The sequence below is a fragment of the Cibotium barometz genome, chromosome 4, assembly GCF_041138505.1.
Source record: "Cibotium barometz isolate CiBa-2024 chromosome 4, ASM4113850v1, whole genome shotgun sequence".
Taxonomy (NCBI): Eukaryota; Viridiplantae; Streptophyta; class Polypodiopsida; order Cyatheales; family Cibotiaceae; genus Cibotium; species Cibotium barometz.
In genome coordinates, this window is record NC_141049.1 from 8,621,271 (window position 1) to 8,637,435 (window position 16,165).

Sequence of the window (16,165 nt, forward strand, 5' to 3'; positions counted from 1 at the left end):
CGCGACGACGACAAGGTTCGACGACAATCAAGAAACAAAACCCTCCCGGGTTTTATATGCATTTTAGGCCGCGTGAAAAGCAGTCCGCGTGCAGCCTACGTGGCAATTCTCTTTGCTCCGGAGTTTTTAAAAGCAGCCCACGCCATCCTTCTTTTCACCACACAGCATACACGCAATATTGATTCCGTGCTACATGTGAGTGCCAAGCTTTGGTTTATGCCATCTTTTTTTAAATGCTCTAAGGATAACTAGATCATCTTCTCCACCGTGATCGTCGTTCCTTCTAACGTGTGTGACCATCTCTCTTTATCCTATGTGAGCCCACGCCACACAGCCTTTATTTACTCATATACTCAATATTGATTCTGTGCTACATGTGAGTGCCATATATATATAAGGTCATCTGTCATATATGAGATCATCCGTCACGCTCCTCTCGTATAGATTACTTCATCCAGCTTTTAACCATTTACACAGCCTTTACTTACTTCATTATATCCCCATCGTGGCTTGTTCCCATTGATTTGGTGTGCTACATGTGAGTGCCAAGCTTTGGTTTATTTCAACTAGGCCCTTATTATCTTCTTCTTTTTCTAATGCTCTAAGGATAACTAGTTCATCCTCTCACCTTGATTGCCGTTCCTTCTTATAACGTGTGTGACAATCTCTCTTTATCCTATGTGAGCTCTAACCTACATTAATGTGTCGCAATGTGCAAAAAGAAAATGAGGGTAGAGTGTATTTAGCATACATTGTAAGTTTTTTTTTAAATATCTATAAATTCTATATTTGAGGGCTTCATTATTTAGCATATTCCACCCACGATGAAAACATAATCCTCCACTCATTCTTCACCTACATCCAAAATAATATTAGTCAGTGCACACAACTGATAAAACACACTAATCCTAACCATATCAGAGCACACATCTTGATTAAACACATTAATCTAGTAAATGATATAAATATAAGGTGCATCCAAATAAAATATCTCGAAATAAACTAATGGGTGTTTCCATAGTGATTATGACTAACAATCCCTCTTGCTCGGGTTCCAATTGACCTTAATTGTGTGGCTCGTAAGAGTGCATGAGATTGATAAGTTAATTAATTATTTTAAATAACAAATATTTATTCTTATTCATTGAATAGATAAAATTTATTTATTTTATAGAGTTGTGTTTTATCCCTCCTTGCGAGGTGAGCTTTGTAGCCATATGGCGTTTTCTCATTAACTAATAGAAGGATCTTTTTTCCGGAAAAAAAAAAAAAAAAGAGGGGTTCAACAGAAGGGGAACTTTTTAAAACTCTTTTTTAACACATTTTTTAAATACACAAGGGTACCATTTAAAGGGGGTATTTACAGATTGAATAGAAAAAGGGTTTACTTTATTCATGAAAAATTTATAGATACGGGGTTTTTAAATTAGGCCTTGAACGCACGTGATATAGAGAGTTTACATATAGTGAAGCCCCCGAGTTGGTGGCGTCAACAGGACGGTTCTTGAAAGTCACAAGATACTTAACATAAGTGTTTCTCGTGCATGTAGGGGTGGTGTCATGGTCAATAATAGTCACACAAGATGTTCTCCACCAACGGTTTAGGAGGTTGTTCTGAGGTAAAATGAGATGGTGGAGGTCCTCTAAAGATCTCAAAATATTAATATGAAAAGAGTTATGAATAAGCCAAGTAGAAGGTAGCTCCAATTTATATGCATTATCATTAATCTTTGCTTTATCTGAAAGGTCCATAAAATCTAGGAGCTAACTTAACTATAGGGTTGGTATCCATAGATTTAAGTCTCCTTTTCTCAATACCAAGAAGCACATAATCACCTTCATGAAATATAACATGTTTGCGTTTACGATTTGCCTACTTCATGTATTTCCCTTGAGCTTTTTGAATATTCAACTTTACCAGCTCATGAATTCGGTTAATGTCTCTAAAAAAGGAATCTACAGTCTCTATAGAATGTGAAATTCTATGAGGCAATAACAATGCATGTGACCATGTCTTGACTATATGGCTTCATGGAAAGCACCATGTTCCTGGCAGTCGTCAGTGGTCCATATTAATCATTTGATTTTATGATAATGAAAGCTTGAAATTTTGATTACTAATCAATTTTCCATAATTATTATTGGTTTTCCTGATATATTTGACTATATGTAATGGACCTCATAGTGATTATGTAATGGACCTCATAGTGATTATGAGGTTGGCCACCATGTCAAATCCACTTGATTATGAGGTATTGACAATTGATAGGATATAATACATGCATTCATACTAACAAAGAGTATGCTAAATTCCTACATTATTTTGTTATATAGAGTCAGAACATATGCTAATGTAGTAGTGGAACTAAATGGGAATGGTCAAAAAGCTAAGAGATTACTTTAGAAGTGTTTCTCAAGAGAAGTAAATATATTAGAAGGAAAAACCAACTAAATGGCATTGGTAAAAAAGCTAAGAACTTCCTTTAGAAGTGCTACTCAAGAGAAGTAAATACATTAAAAGGGAAAACCAACTATATATGAGAAGTAATCTTATATGAAAACTTGCTTTAGAAGTGTTGCTCAAGAGAAGTAAATATATTAAAAGAAAAAACCAACTAATGTCCCAAAAGGATGTATACCAACAAAGTCGTACGTCCAAAGCTGGCCATCTTAGAAAGGAACCACAACATATTATAGGGGAAATCAAGTCCCATCATTTCCAAAAAAGGAGGAAAAGATTTTTAAAGTGCTCTTTAAACTAGATAGAGCTAACATTAGTTGAGAGCTTCTTATAAATACATTTACTTTTTCTATGATTTGTATAATACTCTTTGATCTAGCTAGAGCTAACAGTAGTTGAGAGCTTCTTTTAAATACATTTACGTTTTCTATGATTTCGTACTTTGAATTTTAATATATGGTCCATCCTCGGACCTATGCAATGAAATGCAAAGTAAGTGCATCATAAACCTTTAAGTAGCCATGTGAGCCACTACTTTTCTAGGCAACCTCTTCGATTTGAACCTATTCATAGGTGGGTGTTGCTAAAGAGTTTTTAAATTTCAAGTGCCAATGCATTTGCATGGGTTAAAACAATTTAGGAGTACCTAATGCATGCGCTTGAAAGGTGCAAGCACCTATATATGCTTCCAATTAAGGTACTAGTCTACTCTTCAGTGATGATTAGTTCCTCCTACGGGGGGTACCTAAGTTTAAACTAGATACAAAGATGTTTTACCTGTAAGGATATGTCAACCGTTCTAATCTCTCTTTCTCCTCTTGATTCACATCTGGATCCTAGGATAAGTCAACCTTTCTAATATTTCTTTTTCCTCTTGATTCACATCCAGATCCTAGAGATTATCCTAGGAGCCTATCTGTTAGATCTTATTCTAGAAGAGGCGACTCTTATTCAGTACATTAGGGTAATCTAGGTGCTTTTCCTTGAATTCCCTTGTACTAGTCTATGCCAAGAAGTCTCTAGGTGACAACTTAGGATTAAGAAGAGTTTCCAAATTCCTAGAGGGTAATATGACTCATTCTTTTGAGCTATGAGGTATAGATAGCACTATCGCCCCTCATGAATTCCATAAGTAACCATCCGAGCTACTATCAGAGATAAAAGATAAAAGACATTGGTAGTCCAAGGACATATTCTCTAGCATACTAAGGAGAAATGGCGCATCCTCTACAGATAAGGGGTTTTTAAATTAGGCCTTGAACGCACGTGATATAGAGAGTTTACATATAGTGAACCCCCGAGTTGGCGTCGTCAAACAGGATGTGAATGCACATGATATAGAGAGTTTACATATAGTGAACCCCCGAGTTGGCATCGTCAAACAGGATGGTTCTTGAAAGTCACAAGATACTTAACATAAGTGTTTCTTGTGCATGTAGGGGTGGTGTCATGGTCAATAATAGTCACACAAGATGTTCTTTTCCACCAACGGTTTAGGAGGTTGTTCTAAGGTAAAATGAGATGGTGGAGGTCCTCTAAAAGATCTCAAAATATTAATATGAATAAGCCAAGTAGAAGGTAGCTCCAATTTATATGCATTATCATTAATCTTTGCTTTATCTTGAAAGGTCCATAAAATCTAGGAGCTAACTTAACTATAGGGTTGGTATCCATAGATTTAAGTCTTCTTTTCTCAATAACAAGAAGCACATATTCACCTTCATGAAATATAACATGTTTGCATTTACGATTTGCAATGCTCTTTGATCTAGCTAGAGCTAACAGTAGTTGAGAGATTCTTTTAAATACATTTACGTTTTCTATGATGTCGTACTTTGAATTTTAATATATGGTCCATCCTCAGACCTATGCAATGAAATGCAAAGTACGTGCGTCACAAACCTTTAAGTAGCCATGTGAGCCACTACTTTTCTAGGCAACCTCTTGGATTTGAACCAATTCATAGGTGGGTGTTGCTGATGAGTTTTTAAATTTCAAGTGCCAACGCATTTGCATGGGTTAAAACAATTTAAGTGTACCTAATGCATGCACTTGAAAGGTGCAGGCACCTATATATGCTTCACATTAAGGTACTAGTCTACTCTTCACTGATGATTAGTTCCTCCTACGGGGGGTACCTCAGTTTAAGCTAGATACAAAGATGTTTGACCTTTAAGGATATGTCAACTATTCTAATCTCTCTGTCTCCTCTTGATTCACATCCGGATCCTAGGTTAAGTCAACCTTTCTAATATTTCTTTTTCCTCTTGATTCACATCCAGATCCTAGGGATTATCCTAGGAGCTTATCTGTTAGATCTTATTCTAGAAGAGGCGACTCATCATTATCCACATTAGGGTAATCTACGGTGCTTTTCCTTGAATTCCCTTGTACTAGTCTATGCCAAGAATTCTCTAGGTGACAACTTAGGATTAAGAAGAGTTTCCAGATTCCTAGAGGGTAATATGACTCACTCTTTTGAGCTATGAGGTACAGATAGCACTATCTCCCCTCATGAATTCCATAAGTAACCATCCGAGCTACCATCAGAGATAAAAGATAAAAGACATTGGTAGTCCAAGGACATATTCTCTAGCATACTAAGGAGAAATGGCGCATCCTCTCAAATGAAAAATCGTGGGATTGCATTAAGACATGGACCTAGGCTCTAAAATTGAGAACTATAGGGTGAAGGGGAAATCCAAAAATGTCATCCGGCTCCTATAGAGCTACATCCCCAGGAAATATGGCCATTAAGAATATGGGGGATGTTGTACTACAGCTTGTTTATGATAAACTCTACATCATTATGACTAATGGGTTCTGTAAAGTCAATCTCCTTTTCTATGAGGGATATTAGCATGGTGGAAGTAAAAAAGGCTTGTGTGTGCTTCAGGGTTTTGGGAGAGACTGCTTGAACTGCTAGTTGAGCATGAGGGTAAAAGGGAGAAGCATGAGTGTACAAGGTGTCCATGAAAGGAACTCCTTGTTCTAAGGGAGATCTTGGTTCCTCCCATTTTGAAAGCTTCTTCGTAGTTGTTTCCAACCCTTTCTCTTTCTTCTCAACTTTGCTTTGTACTTTTGAGACTCCTAATAGTATTCCTCTATTTCTCGGGACATCTAGTCAATTTTTTATATGCTATGGTTGTTGCCACTTGTCAGGCGTTTTTCTGAGAGGTTTTCTTGCAGTCTATTACTCCATACGAAGCTTGGCATGGCAAGAAGCCTTCTATTGGTCACGTGCGTGTCTTTGGTTGCTTGGCCTATGCTTTAGTGCCTGTGCAACAACACAGAAAATTAGATGATAAGGCTGTCAAATGCATTTTTGTTGGCTACAGTGCTGAGAGCAAGGGTTACAGATTGTATCATCTGCAGTCAAAGCGTATCTTGATTAGTTGAGATGTTGTTTTTGTGGAAGATGCTATGTAGCCTTTGTTATCATGTACCAAAGAGATAGGTGTGAGCTCACGGGATATATTTGATACGTTGTTGCCTCTATTTTTTACAGGTGAGAATTCAAATGTAAGTCCTAATGAGGCAAATACTCAGCCTATGCAGATTTCAAACGACATCATAGATCAGCCTATTTCTAATGTAGATTTACAGGATGTAATTCATGAGGATAGGGCTGAAAATGAGCAGGCTAGAGGTATGCCTAAATGGCTGGTGCAAACCTTGCGTGATAGTAAAATTGATGCACCTATATCTAGTCGTACTCGTTCAGGTTTTCAGCATGCCTCTTATGCATCAGATTGTTATGCTTTGGCTGTGTCTAGTATGTGTGAAGAGGAAGAACCTCTTTCATTTGATGAGGCACAAAAATCAGAAAATTGGTTGGCTGCAATGCAAAGTGAATATGATGCTATAATGAAGAATGGTACATGGTCTTTGTGTGATTTGCCTATTGGTAAAAAGGCCATTAGATGTAAGTGGGTTTTTAAGTTGAAACGAAAGCCAGATGGCAGTGTTGATCGCTATAAGGCTAGACTTGTTGCGAAGGGTTATGCTCAAGAAAAGGGCATTGATTTTGATGAGACCTTTGCTCCCACTTGTCGTATGATTACCATTCATAGCATTTGTGCATTGGCAGCTTATAATGGTTGGAATGTACATCAGCTAGACATAAAGACTGCGTTCTTGAATGGAGATTTGAATGAGGAGGTGTATGTATCGCAGCCTCGTGGTTTTGTTCAAAGAGGGCAGGAAAACAAAGTGTGCAGGTTGAAAAAGGCTTTATATGGTTTAAAGCAAGCTCCACGAGCTTGGTATGAAAAGATACATGCATATTTGGCTGCACATGGTTTTTAGAATAGTCCAACAGAAAGCACTTTGTATGTTAAACGTGTGGATAATGTACATCTAATCATTGCTCTCTATGTCGATGACATGCTGCTCACAGGACCAAATGAGAGTCATATTGCTGATTTTAAGACTGACTTGAATGTCTCTTTTGAGATGTCAAATTTGGGGCATTTGCATCATTATTTGGGGATACAATTTAAGCAGTGTGATGGAGGTATTGCTTTGTGTCAAACAAAATATATTGAGACATTATTGCGGAGATTTGGCCTTGAAGACTGCAAGCCTATTGCTACTCCAATGGAGACAGGTTTGAAGTTGAGTCTTCATGATGCTGGAGATCACTTTGATGTCACACTCTATCAGACAGCTGTTGGTTGTCTCATTTATGTATGCATTACGAGGCCGGACATTCAGTTTGCAGTCTCACAGGTGAGCAGGTTTAATAGCCCAAGGTCTCAGCATTGGAAGGCAGTTAAATGCATCTTTCGCTACTTGAGTGGCACCATACATCTTGGGTTGTTTTATCCCAAGGGGGGATCGTTGTTTCCAGATTTACATGCTTTTTCGGACTCAGATTGGGCTGGTTGCTATGACACAAGAGTGTCTACAAGTGGTTTTTGTTTCATGCTCGGTAGCTCATGCATATCTTGGTTGAGCAAGAAGCAACCTATTGTGGCCACTTCTAGTTGTGAAGCTGAGTACAGGAGGGCAGCTTTCACAACTATGGTTGAGAGTGTGTGGCTCAGACGGCTTATGGCTGACTTGGGTGTTGGACAGGAGTCTGCCACCTCTATCTTCACTGACAATCAGAGTGCAGTGGCAGTTGCGAGAAACCCAGTTTTTCATGCTTGCACAAAGCACATTGAGGTGCATTATCACTATGTCAGGGAGAGACTCTCAGTAGGAGAGATCAGCTTGGCCTATGTGCCAACACAGGACAGCCTCGCTGATCTTTTCACAAAGGCGCTTCCTCATGAGAAGTTTGAAGCTTTCCGCAAAGCTTTGGGCTTGCTCCCCTTTGTGGACTGATCTACTTCGGGCATGGCACTCCCCTATACATGAGTGCCAGCTCTCGTTCACACCATCACTGCCAGGGGGGATTTGTAGCCATATATATATATAGGCAGTGATGTGTGTGAACACATTTAGGACCGCCGGGGTACTTTTTCCCTCTTTAGGAGGTTTTTTCCCCCAGCTTGTATATACGCCCATCCTTCTAGGGCTAACTTATCTTTTTACATTGACACAATCTAATACATTGTGTGTTGTGTGCATTCTTGCTTCTTCTTCTCCAAGCTTTGTGTGCTTTCCTGCAACCCTAATTCCAATAGTTTATGTCAAGTTAGGAGTGGTTATCCGCGAGTAGGTGGCTTCTAATACTGCTTAGACAAGCCGGGTGGATAGTGCCCCTTTCAGATGATAGCTTTTGAGGACTTTCCACACGCTCCCCACTATTAAAGCCAAAGAAAACTCCTCTTTTACAAGAGAAGGATAGTGAGAAGATCGAGGGATCCCCCTCCATGCACATGGCCTCCAAGGAGTTTGGATGGGTTAACTGCGAGGTATCTCTCCTTATTTCCTTGGTGGAGATCCAATGCACCAAGGTGTTAACCTTCTAAATAATGCCTCTGATGTCTTCAGTAAGGCATCCCTTTATTGTGTCGATCTATTAGACCAATGCCATGTCATTACACTTGTTATAGATTTACACCTGAACATGTGATTTATCCTTGGTATGATCTGAGGAGTGGATGAAGAGGAGAATCAAGCTTTTTCTCTCTAATAGGAGAGAAAACATCAAGAGAGCAGCAAAGAATAAATTGGAGAAGCCCAGCATTTGCACGGTCGAGAAGTGGAGGCACGCATGCAGCTTTGTAGAAAGCACCCAGGTGCTTTTCAACAACAAGTGGCAGTGAGTGCTTCCTAACCACGGAAACGTCGAGGGGCTTTACACTTTGGCTCACTGCTACATGATAGCCTAATACCGGCGCTTATACCGACGTCATTAAACGGGGTCTAAAAAAGCCCCGTCATCGGTATAAACTCCGGTATCTGCGTCGGAGCCACGACGTCGGTATAAGCGTCGAGCATTAATACCGGTGCTTATACCGGCGCCCATACCGGCTCCCATACTGGCGCCTATACCGGCGTGCATACCGGTGCCTATACCGGCAAATATACCAGCATGTATACTGGCAGATATACCGGTGACAATACCGGCAGATATACTGGCAGAGTTATCGCGGTGAATATACCGGCGGGTATACCGGCACCTATACTGGGGAATATACCGACGCCACAGCAGATTTTTTTAAAGACAGAATGGTGTTGCCTGGCTGCCTGCAGTCAACAGCACTCAACAGCAGTAAACAGACAGCACCATTCTGTCCAAAATAGAGCACAAAAGACAATCGTGCTCATTTTTTTTATTTTTTAGATCAACAAGAAATTAAACATTACTCATGAATATTTTGATCATATACCAATAATTTGAAGGTCTTAAATTATGGTAATGCCTCCCAATTGATGGTCTCTCCTTCTGCTTCAAGCATCTCAAATAAGGCCACAAGGCCATATTTGTGAGCGTACTTCTATTCTCGCCTACTTGGTGGGCGATTCATGGCCAACTTCTACATAAACGATTAACAATTCAACTTTTAGAAATCAACATTTAGCCCACATACATACATTTAGATAAACAAAATTGTTACAAATACTTACGAATTCATGGCGCATGGTTTCGTAAAACCACCACTCCCAAGATGAGAAGCCCCTACTGTTTGGAGTCTTGTCCTTGCCGCCTCTCTTTGTTGTTGAAACCTCTCTGGTGTCTCTGTGAGCTCCTGAGCTATGGCTTCCCATTCCCTATCATCTAGCCAAACAGGTTTCTCTTTCCCCTCTCTAAATGCATCCCTCGCCTTTGACCTACGATGCCCCATCAAAATGCGAGCTGTATATTGTATCCACTCATTAGAGACGACATTCATAGGGTCAGATGGCTGAAACTTTTGCTTTATCTTTGTATTTATGTAATTTTTCTTCTCCTTATCTTGTTGATTCCATAAAGTCATAATAGAGTTGTGAAACTGTATAGTGCACAATTGTCGAATTCGTGTCTTCATTGCCTTCCCTGCACTATTCATTATAGGTGCCCCATCCCTAATTGTGTATATCTTGTTGTTATCATGGTTATATGCACCCCAAGGAGTGGAAGGTGAACCTATGGGTGCGCTATCAATAGATGAGAGCGAAGGACGACGCTCACGTGGTGGTGGTGTCACAACATCTATGGCACTACCACCACAACAACCTCCCCCTGAAGACCTACTACGTGAGCGACGTCTATGTGAAGAGGTGGTAGATCGAGCTGTAAGAGGAGTGGAAGGCTGTGTGGTATGAGGTGTGGGAACTGCTGTCGTACCTACAGGTGTGGGAACTGCCGTCGTGAAGCCAGATGGTGAGGCAAATGTCCCTGCTCTCTAGAACCCCAATAAGTCTGAGCCATGGCTCTCTGCTCTGGAGTCATGGAAGAGAAAAAACCATATAACTGCTCGGGACTCATGCCCTGAGGTGTAGGGTTAAATGAGAAATCAGGACTGTAGTTGAGCGGCGGTGAGTCATCACCCATGGCCTGTTGGACAAAAAACCATATGACAAACTTGTGCGAAATGAAAATTACATGGTAAACAATGAAAAAACCATATGACAAACATTAACAATGATAAACAACAATGGTAAACCATATCACTTTGCACCTGCACTAGTGATTATGACGGTAAATATTAACAATGGTAAACAATGAAAGGACCATATGACAAACATTAACTTCCCTAAACAACAATGGTAAACCATATCACTTTGCACCTTCAATGTCATAAAATCATTACAAATATGTCATAACTATTTGCATAATCATTAAGATACATCATTTTAAAAATCATTATCTATTCTATCATCCTCATTAAGATCAGTAGCCCTAAAGAGATCTATGTCTATGTACATTTCAGCATCCTCATCATTAGGATGTCCTCATCATCTATGTCTTCTTCTTCCAGCTTCATTGATTTGCACCTCTTCATTTGGATCTTGCTCTAGTTGCTCCTCTTCATTTTCTTGCTCCTCTTCATTGTTGATATCGGCTTGTTCTTATTGCTCCCCACCACCATCCTGTGAATCCACATCACCCTGTTGTAGCTCTAATTCTTCACAAATTTGCTTACTGCGGGGGGCGACTTGAACCACAAATAGCCAGCGTGGATCTTTTGGATCCACTTTAAAGACAACCTGCTCACAATGCTCTGGGCGCACAAAAGTATCTTACTGATCGGTCCATACCTTTGTGGAGTCCACTTGGATGAGGCCACTCTTGTCTCTACGTACAGTTGCATGTGGCCCATTTGTGATTACCTTGAACCACTTCACATCAAAGATAAACAACTCAAAACTTCTAAAGCCAACCTTTAATATGTCTTGAATGGTTCCAAAGTAATCAAGCATTCCACTAATTGTGTTATCATCACTTGCACTTGCATGACTTTCTTGAACAAACTGTGCTGTGACACCACAATCAAAGGTTTCTCTTCTTTGGTCTATTCGTTCTACTAAAAAATGACGTCCATGTGACCAAAACGCCCCATATTTGTGATACTACAAATAGCATATAAAGATTGTTGATGGACAAACAAAAACTGAGACATGTAGAGAAAAAAAAGAGAGACATGTAGAACTTAAACACTTACATGCCAATCGCATCCTTTTGTAAGCTCCTCCTCCTCCTCTGTTATAGTTAAACCAGCACGTTTGGCTTCTAAAATTGTAGCTTCTAGCCATCTACCTGTGGGAAAGTCCGGAAGAGCTTGTTGTTGCAGACCTTCTGGATATGGGAGATTTCTTGTAGTGCGATTCCTTCTGAAACTTAAACGATCTTGTACTTGCTGTCGCTTGAGAGCTTCATATGTCTCAATCCACTTCTCCATTACATGCGAGTTTAAGATGCAAAATTTGTTGATTTTTTCCCTCAAATTGTTATCCATCTTTCTCTTAATGCCTTGGCCTTGAGGTTTCTTACCAATGACTCGCCTGTTAGACTCTTGAGACCATAGTCGAGGTATCTCTGGATCTGAAGAACTTAAATATTTAGTGATGTAAACAAGGGACTCTTGTATCAGCCACCCTTCTGACATACTTCCCTCCGGGCGAGCCATTTGGCGACAAATCCCTTTAATGTCTTCATAAACCTCTCCAAAAAGAACATCCATCTTGAATGGACTGTTCCAGCAAACTGCAACCTCATCTACAACATGAACTAGCAGATGCATCTGGATTGTTAATAAACTTGTAGGGAAAAACTTCTCTACCATGTAGAGTGCCTCTATGGAGTTTAAACGCGATGTCTCCAAAGTGTCTCTCTTTATCTCTTTTGAAGAAATCCAACGCACCAATGTGCTAATCTTATAGATAGTAGCTCTAATGTCTTCAGTGAGGCAATCCTTTATTGCTATGGGGGGCACAAATTGTAGAAACTTGTGCCAATCATGACTCTTGAGGCCACTAAGATCCGTCCGAAACTCTGAAATTGTCCTCTTCACTTGTTGTTCCTCCATCTTACTAAAAACCCATGGGGCTCTTGGAAGTAGCACCTTTCCATTGGGTCTAGTGCGAGCCCATAACTCTTGCATGCAACCTATCTCTTCTAAGTCATCCCTTTGGCCTTTAGTCTCCTTTTTCCCTGTCATGGTCTTCCACAGAATGTCAGCTACATTCTTGAAAATATGCATCAGGTCAAGCAAATGGTTTATAAGAAGATCACCCCAATAGGGGAGTTGGTGAAAGATAGAGAGCCTCTTCATCCCAAGACATGCCAAGTTGCCACATTCCTCCCATTTGATCTTCCAATCGCTTGCCTTCAGTGCACTTGGAGGAGGTCTTCCTAGATTACCATTCCGCAATTCATGATTTTCTGGAAGATACCTAACATGTCCTTGGTAGACATTCTTTCATAATGCTTTTGAGTATCTTGAATCAAGTCAAGGACCACATAGAGGACATGCATTATAACCTGATATAGACAAACCTGAGCATTCTCCATAGCCAGGCAAATCATGCATTGTCCACATGAGAATACCTTGCACAGTTGCAAGTCTTTGGCCACTCTGCTGCTCGAACATGTCCTTCACTTTAATTCTGTTCCACAACGTGCGTAACTCATCAATAAGTGGTGCCAAATATACATCCATGTTCTTCACCTTGTACCCAGATGCAAGTCTTTCTCTGGAGAGTGGTAAGCATCTGTTTTGCGATTGCCCTTCCCTAAGAAGCACTTGGAGAAAAATAACGAGGTGGATACAGAAGGGATTAAATTTACAATTTTTTTAGGAGGATTGGCTTCTTGGGAAATGGGCAATTAATGAGATGAATGCAGTGGACTGGTTTTTAACATTATTAGAGATTGCATCTTATGGGAGTTTGGACCAGCAGAAATGACAGTGTAGAGGACTGCAGGATTCGGAGTTGATGTATAAATGCATTTGTATGTGTTGGTCTTTCTTTAATGTAAATAAAATCTGGTCTTTGGAGTCACGGATGTGCTGATTCAAAACTTACAAAGGAATATCTCATAATGATGCCCCCTTTATATTGGCTGAGCTTCTTGTATACTTGGGGTTACTCCCTAATGTGGACTTGCTAGATTGAGAAGAAAAGGCCCCGCAGATTTGGGCCCAAAACAACACACAGATGGTACCGTAAGGAAAAGCAAGTGGATCACACATTTGTGGCTTTTATTGAGAACCCGGTTGGCACAATACCTACTGTTAAGGTGCGCTACTGAGGCTACGATGGAGGCTTGTTTACTCTGCTGGGATATTAAATTTCTTGGGATCAATCCAGTTTTTTATGTGAAGATGATAGATAGGATTTCCTTCGAAACGAGAGCAAGAAAGGAGTAGAGTAGTGTGGATGTGGGGTATTAGAGGTTGTGAAAAAGTCAGGTGTGGGTGTGATATATGTTGTTGGTGTCTGACTTTCAATAGGTCTTAAAGGATCGATACCACTTTGGTATATGTGTGTGTATGTGTGAAAATAGGCCTAATAGGATCCATAGCGATTTGGTCTCATAGGTCATTTTATGGTCTTCCTGCGCATATGTTTACATATGTATATAGCACTCGCCATGCTACCCTAAAAGTTGTCTAGCGAGCAACTCTCCCTTTCCGGCCCAGAAGGGAGGGAGACACTCATGGCATAAAGTGATTCGAATTGGAGTTTATTTGGCGTGATATATAGTCAGCTCATGCTCTGTAAGCTTGCTTGCTAGGTCATGCTCTGTAAGGTTGCTGCGTTATTACTTGTGTTCTTTTTGGAATTAATAAGAGTCCTCGTCTCCTTTTGTTTCTTCACTGTCTTTCGCTTTTAGGGCACTCTAACTGTACTCTAACATGTACTGCAGAGCTAGCTAGGTTTGTATTCTTCATAAAAAAAAGAGGGCCGGCGATTTTGCAAATTTTGGTGTGTAGTAGCATCTATATCTATAATCATCTAATGGAAGGGTGCACGGGCTAGCATGAAGGTGAGGGCATGATGAGTAGGCTCACATCGACTAAACTCCAGCTGAACTGTTACACGCAACAAAAAGTCAGCATGTGTGATGCACTTAGCGTGGGCAACATCAAGGCGGACTGCTGGGACAAAGATTTTCTCGCACAGAATCACTGATTTCTTGCATTGCCAAGGCAAACCAAGTAGAATTAATTAAGCCTTTCACTCAATTATAAAATAAGAGTCTCTTCCATAGTACAGCAGCAGCAGAGAGCTGACCTTATAATTCATTCACATAGCCATTAAGCAGTGTCTATATAATTGGACACTATAAGCGTCTGCCGCCGCACATTCACTAATTAGACTCAGTAGGCAATTTCTTTGGATTTATGTGTCTTCCTCATTCGAGGGAATAATTAAGCGTGCCTGTCTTCTGAGGCCGTTGCCATATGCTCTTCTTCAAACAGCAGCAACAGCCACACGTATGATCTCTTCAAACAGCAGCAACAGCCACACGTGATGAAGGCATCGAGCTGGGTGATGCGTCAGCGAGCTGTAGCATGGGCGCACAGGAGCTGGAGACTACGTCTGTGGTTGGCAGTGGCACTACAACGTTGTTGCCATGGTGGAAGAGCCTGGCCAGCGAGCTGCGGCCCGTATACATAGGAAGATGATGGCGATCAGTACTCTTCTTACGCGGCCACTGCAGCTGAAGATCACGTGCTGCAGCAGCAGCAGCAGCACCAAGAAAACTGGGCTGTGATGCCCTAATTCCATGTTCACGATGCTCCGCAAGGAAGGGGTGGCGAAGCAGCCGGTGGGCGGTCCATCGGGCTTCGGGGTCCGGCCTCAAGCACTTGAGCACAAAATCTTTGCAGGTAGGGGAGAGAGATAAGGGAAGGCAAGGGGCCTCCCCGTGAACAACCTGCCGCACCAGCGCCTCCACACCACGGCCCCAAGGTGGACATCCGGCCTGCAACATCTCCACCACCGTGCACCCAAAGCTCCACACATCGGAGGCCGGAGAGGGGCCCCTCTTCGGGCCGAGCTCGGGTGCCATGTGGGAGAGGGTGCCCCTGGTGGCGCCTTCCGGCGGCCGTCCACCAACTAAGCTGCCCACCTTGCCCTGCCCTGCACACCTCCTGCTGATGCCAAAATCTGCAAGCTTTACATCTCGCTTCTCAGCAATATCATGCACACCGGTACTCGACGGCCCCAGCAAGACATTAGCGCACTTCACGTCGCCGTGCACGATGCCTTGCGCGTGAAGAAAGTCCAGGCCTTTTAAGATGGCCCTGGCAAAGACCCTTGCCTCCGATTCCAGCAGACAGCCCTGCTCCTGCACCAGCCCTTCTAGGCTCCCGCCCGCCATGTACTCCAAGAACACCCTCTTCACCTCTTGGCCGTCCACGCTGCTGCTCTCGCAGCCCAGCCACTTGATGAGGTTAGGGCAGCCGCCTGCTGCATCATCCTGCAAGCTCTGCAGGATGGCCACCTCGTTCTCCACGTCCTCCCTCCGCGCCAAGGTGTCGCAGAGCACCGTCTTCACCGCCAATTGGCGTCCCGAGGTGGAGTCCACAGCCAGGTGCACCGTGCCACACCCACCCTTCCCCAGCAGCCTCACCGTCTCCCATCCGCCAACAACCACAGAGGAGGAGTTCACCATCGCGACGACGACAAGGTTCGACGACAATCAAGAAACAAAACCCTCCCGGGTTTTATATGCATTTTAGGCCGCGTGAAAAGCAGTCCGCGTGCAGCCTACGTGGCAATTCTCTTTCAGCATACGTGGACTCCGTTCATAGGCTCCGGAGTTTTTAAAAGCAGGCCACGCCATCCTTCTTTTCACCACACAGCATACACGCA

At 41.9% G+C, this 16,165-nt stretch overlaps 1 protein-coding gene across 1 annotated transcript; it reads right to left on the reverse strand.

Annotated features, from left to right (window-relative positions):
- Positions 1-14,792: 14,792 nt before the first annotated feature.
- LOC147638867 (mitogen-activated protein kinase kinase kinase ANP1-like) lies at positions 14,793-15,965 on the reverse strand. Its single transcript, XM_086784038.1, has one exon. It carries the CDS (start codon positions 15,963-15,965, stop codon positions 14,793-14,795), a length of 1,173 nt encoding a protein of 390 aa, XP_086640164.1.
- Between the last annotated feature and the right edge of the window lie 200 nt (positions 15,966-16,165).

Coding starts and splice junctions, on each gene's coding strand:
- LOC147638867 (XM_086784038.1), bottom strand. CDS start 15,965: ATGGTGAACTCCTCCTCTGTGGTTGTTGGCGGATGGGAGACGGTGAGG.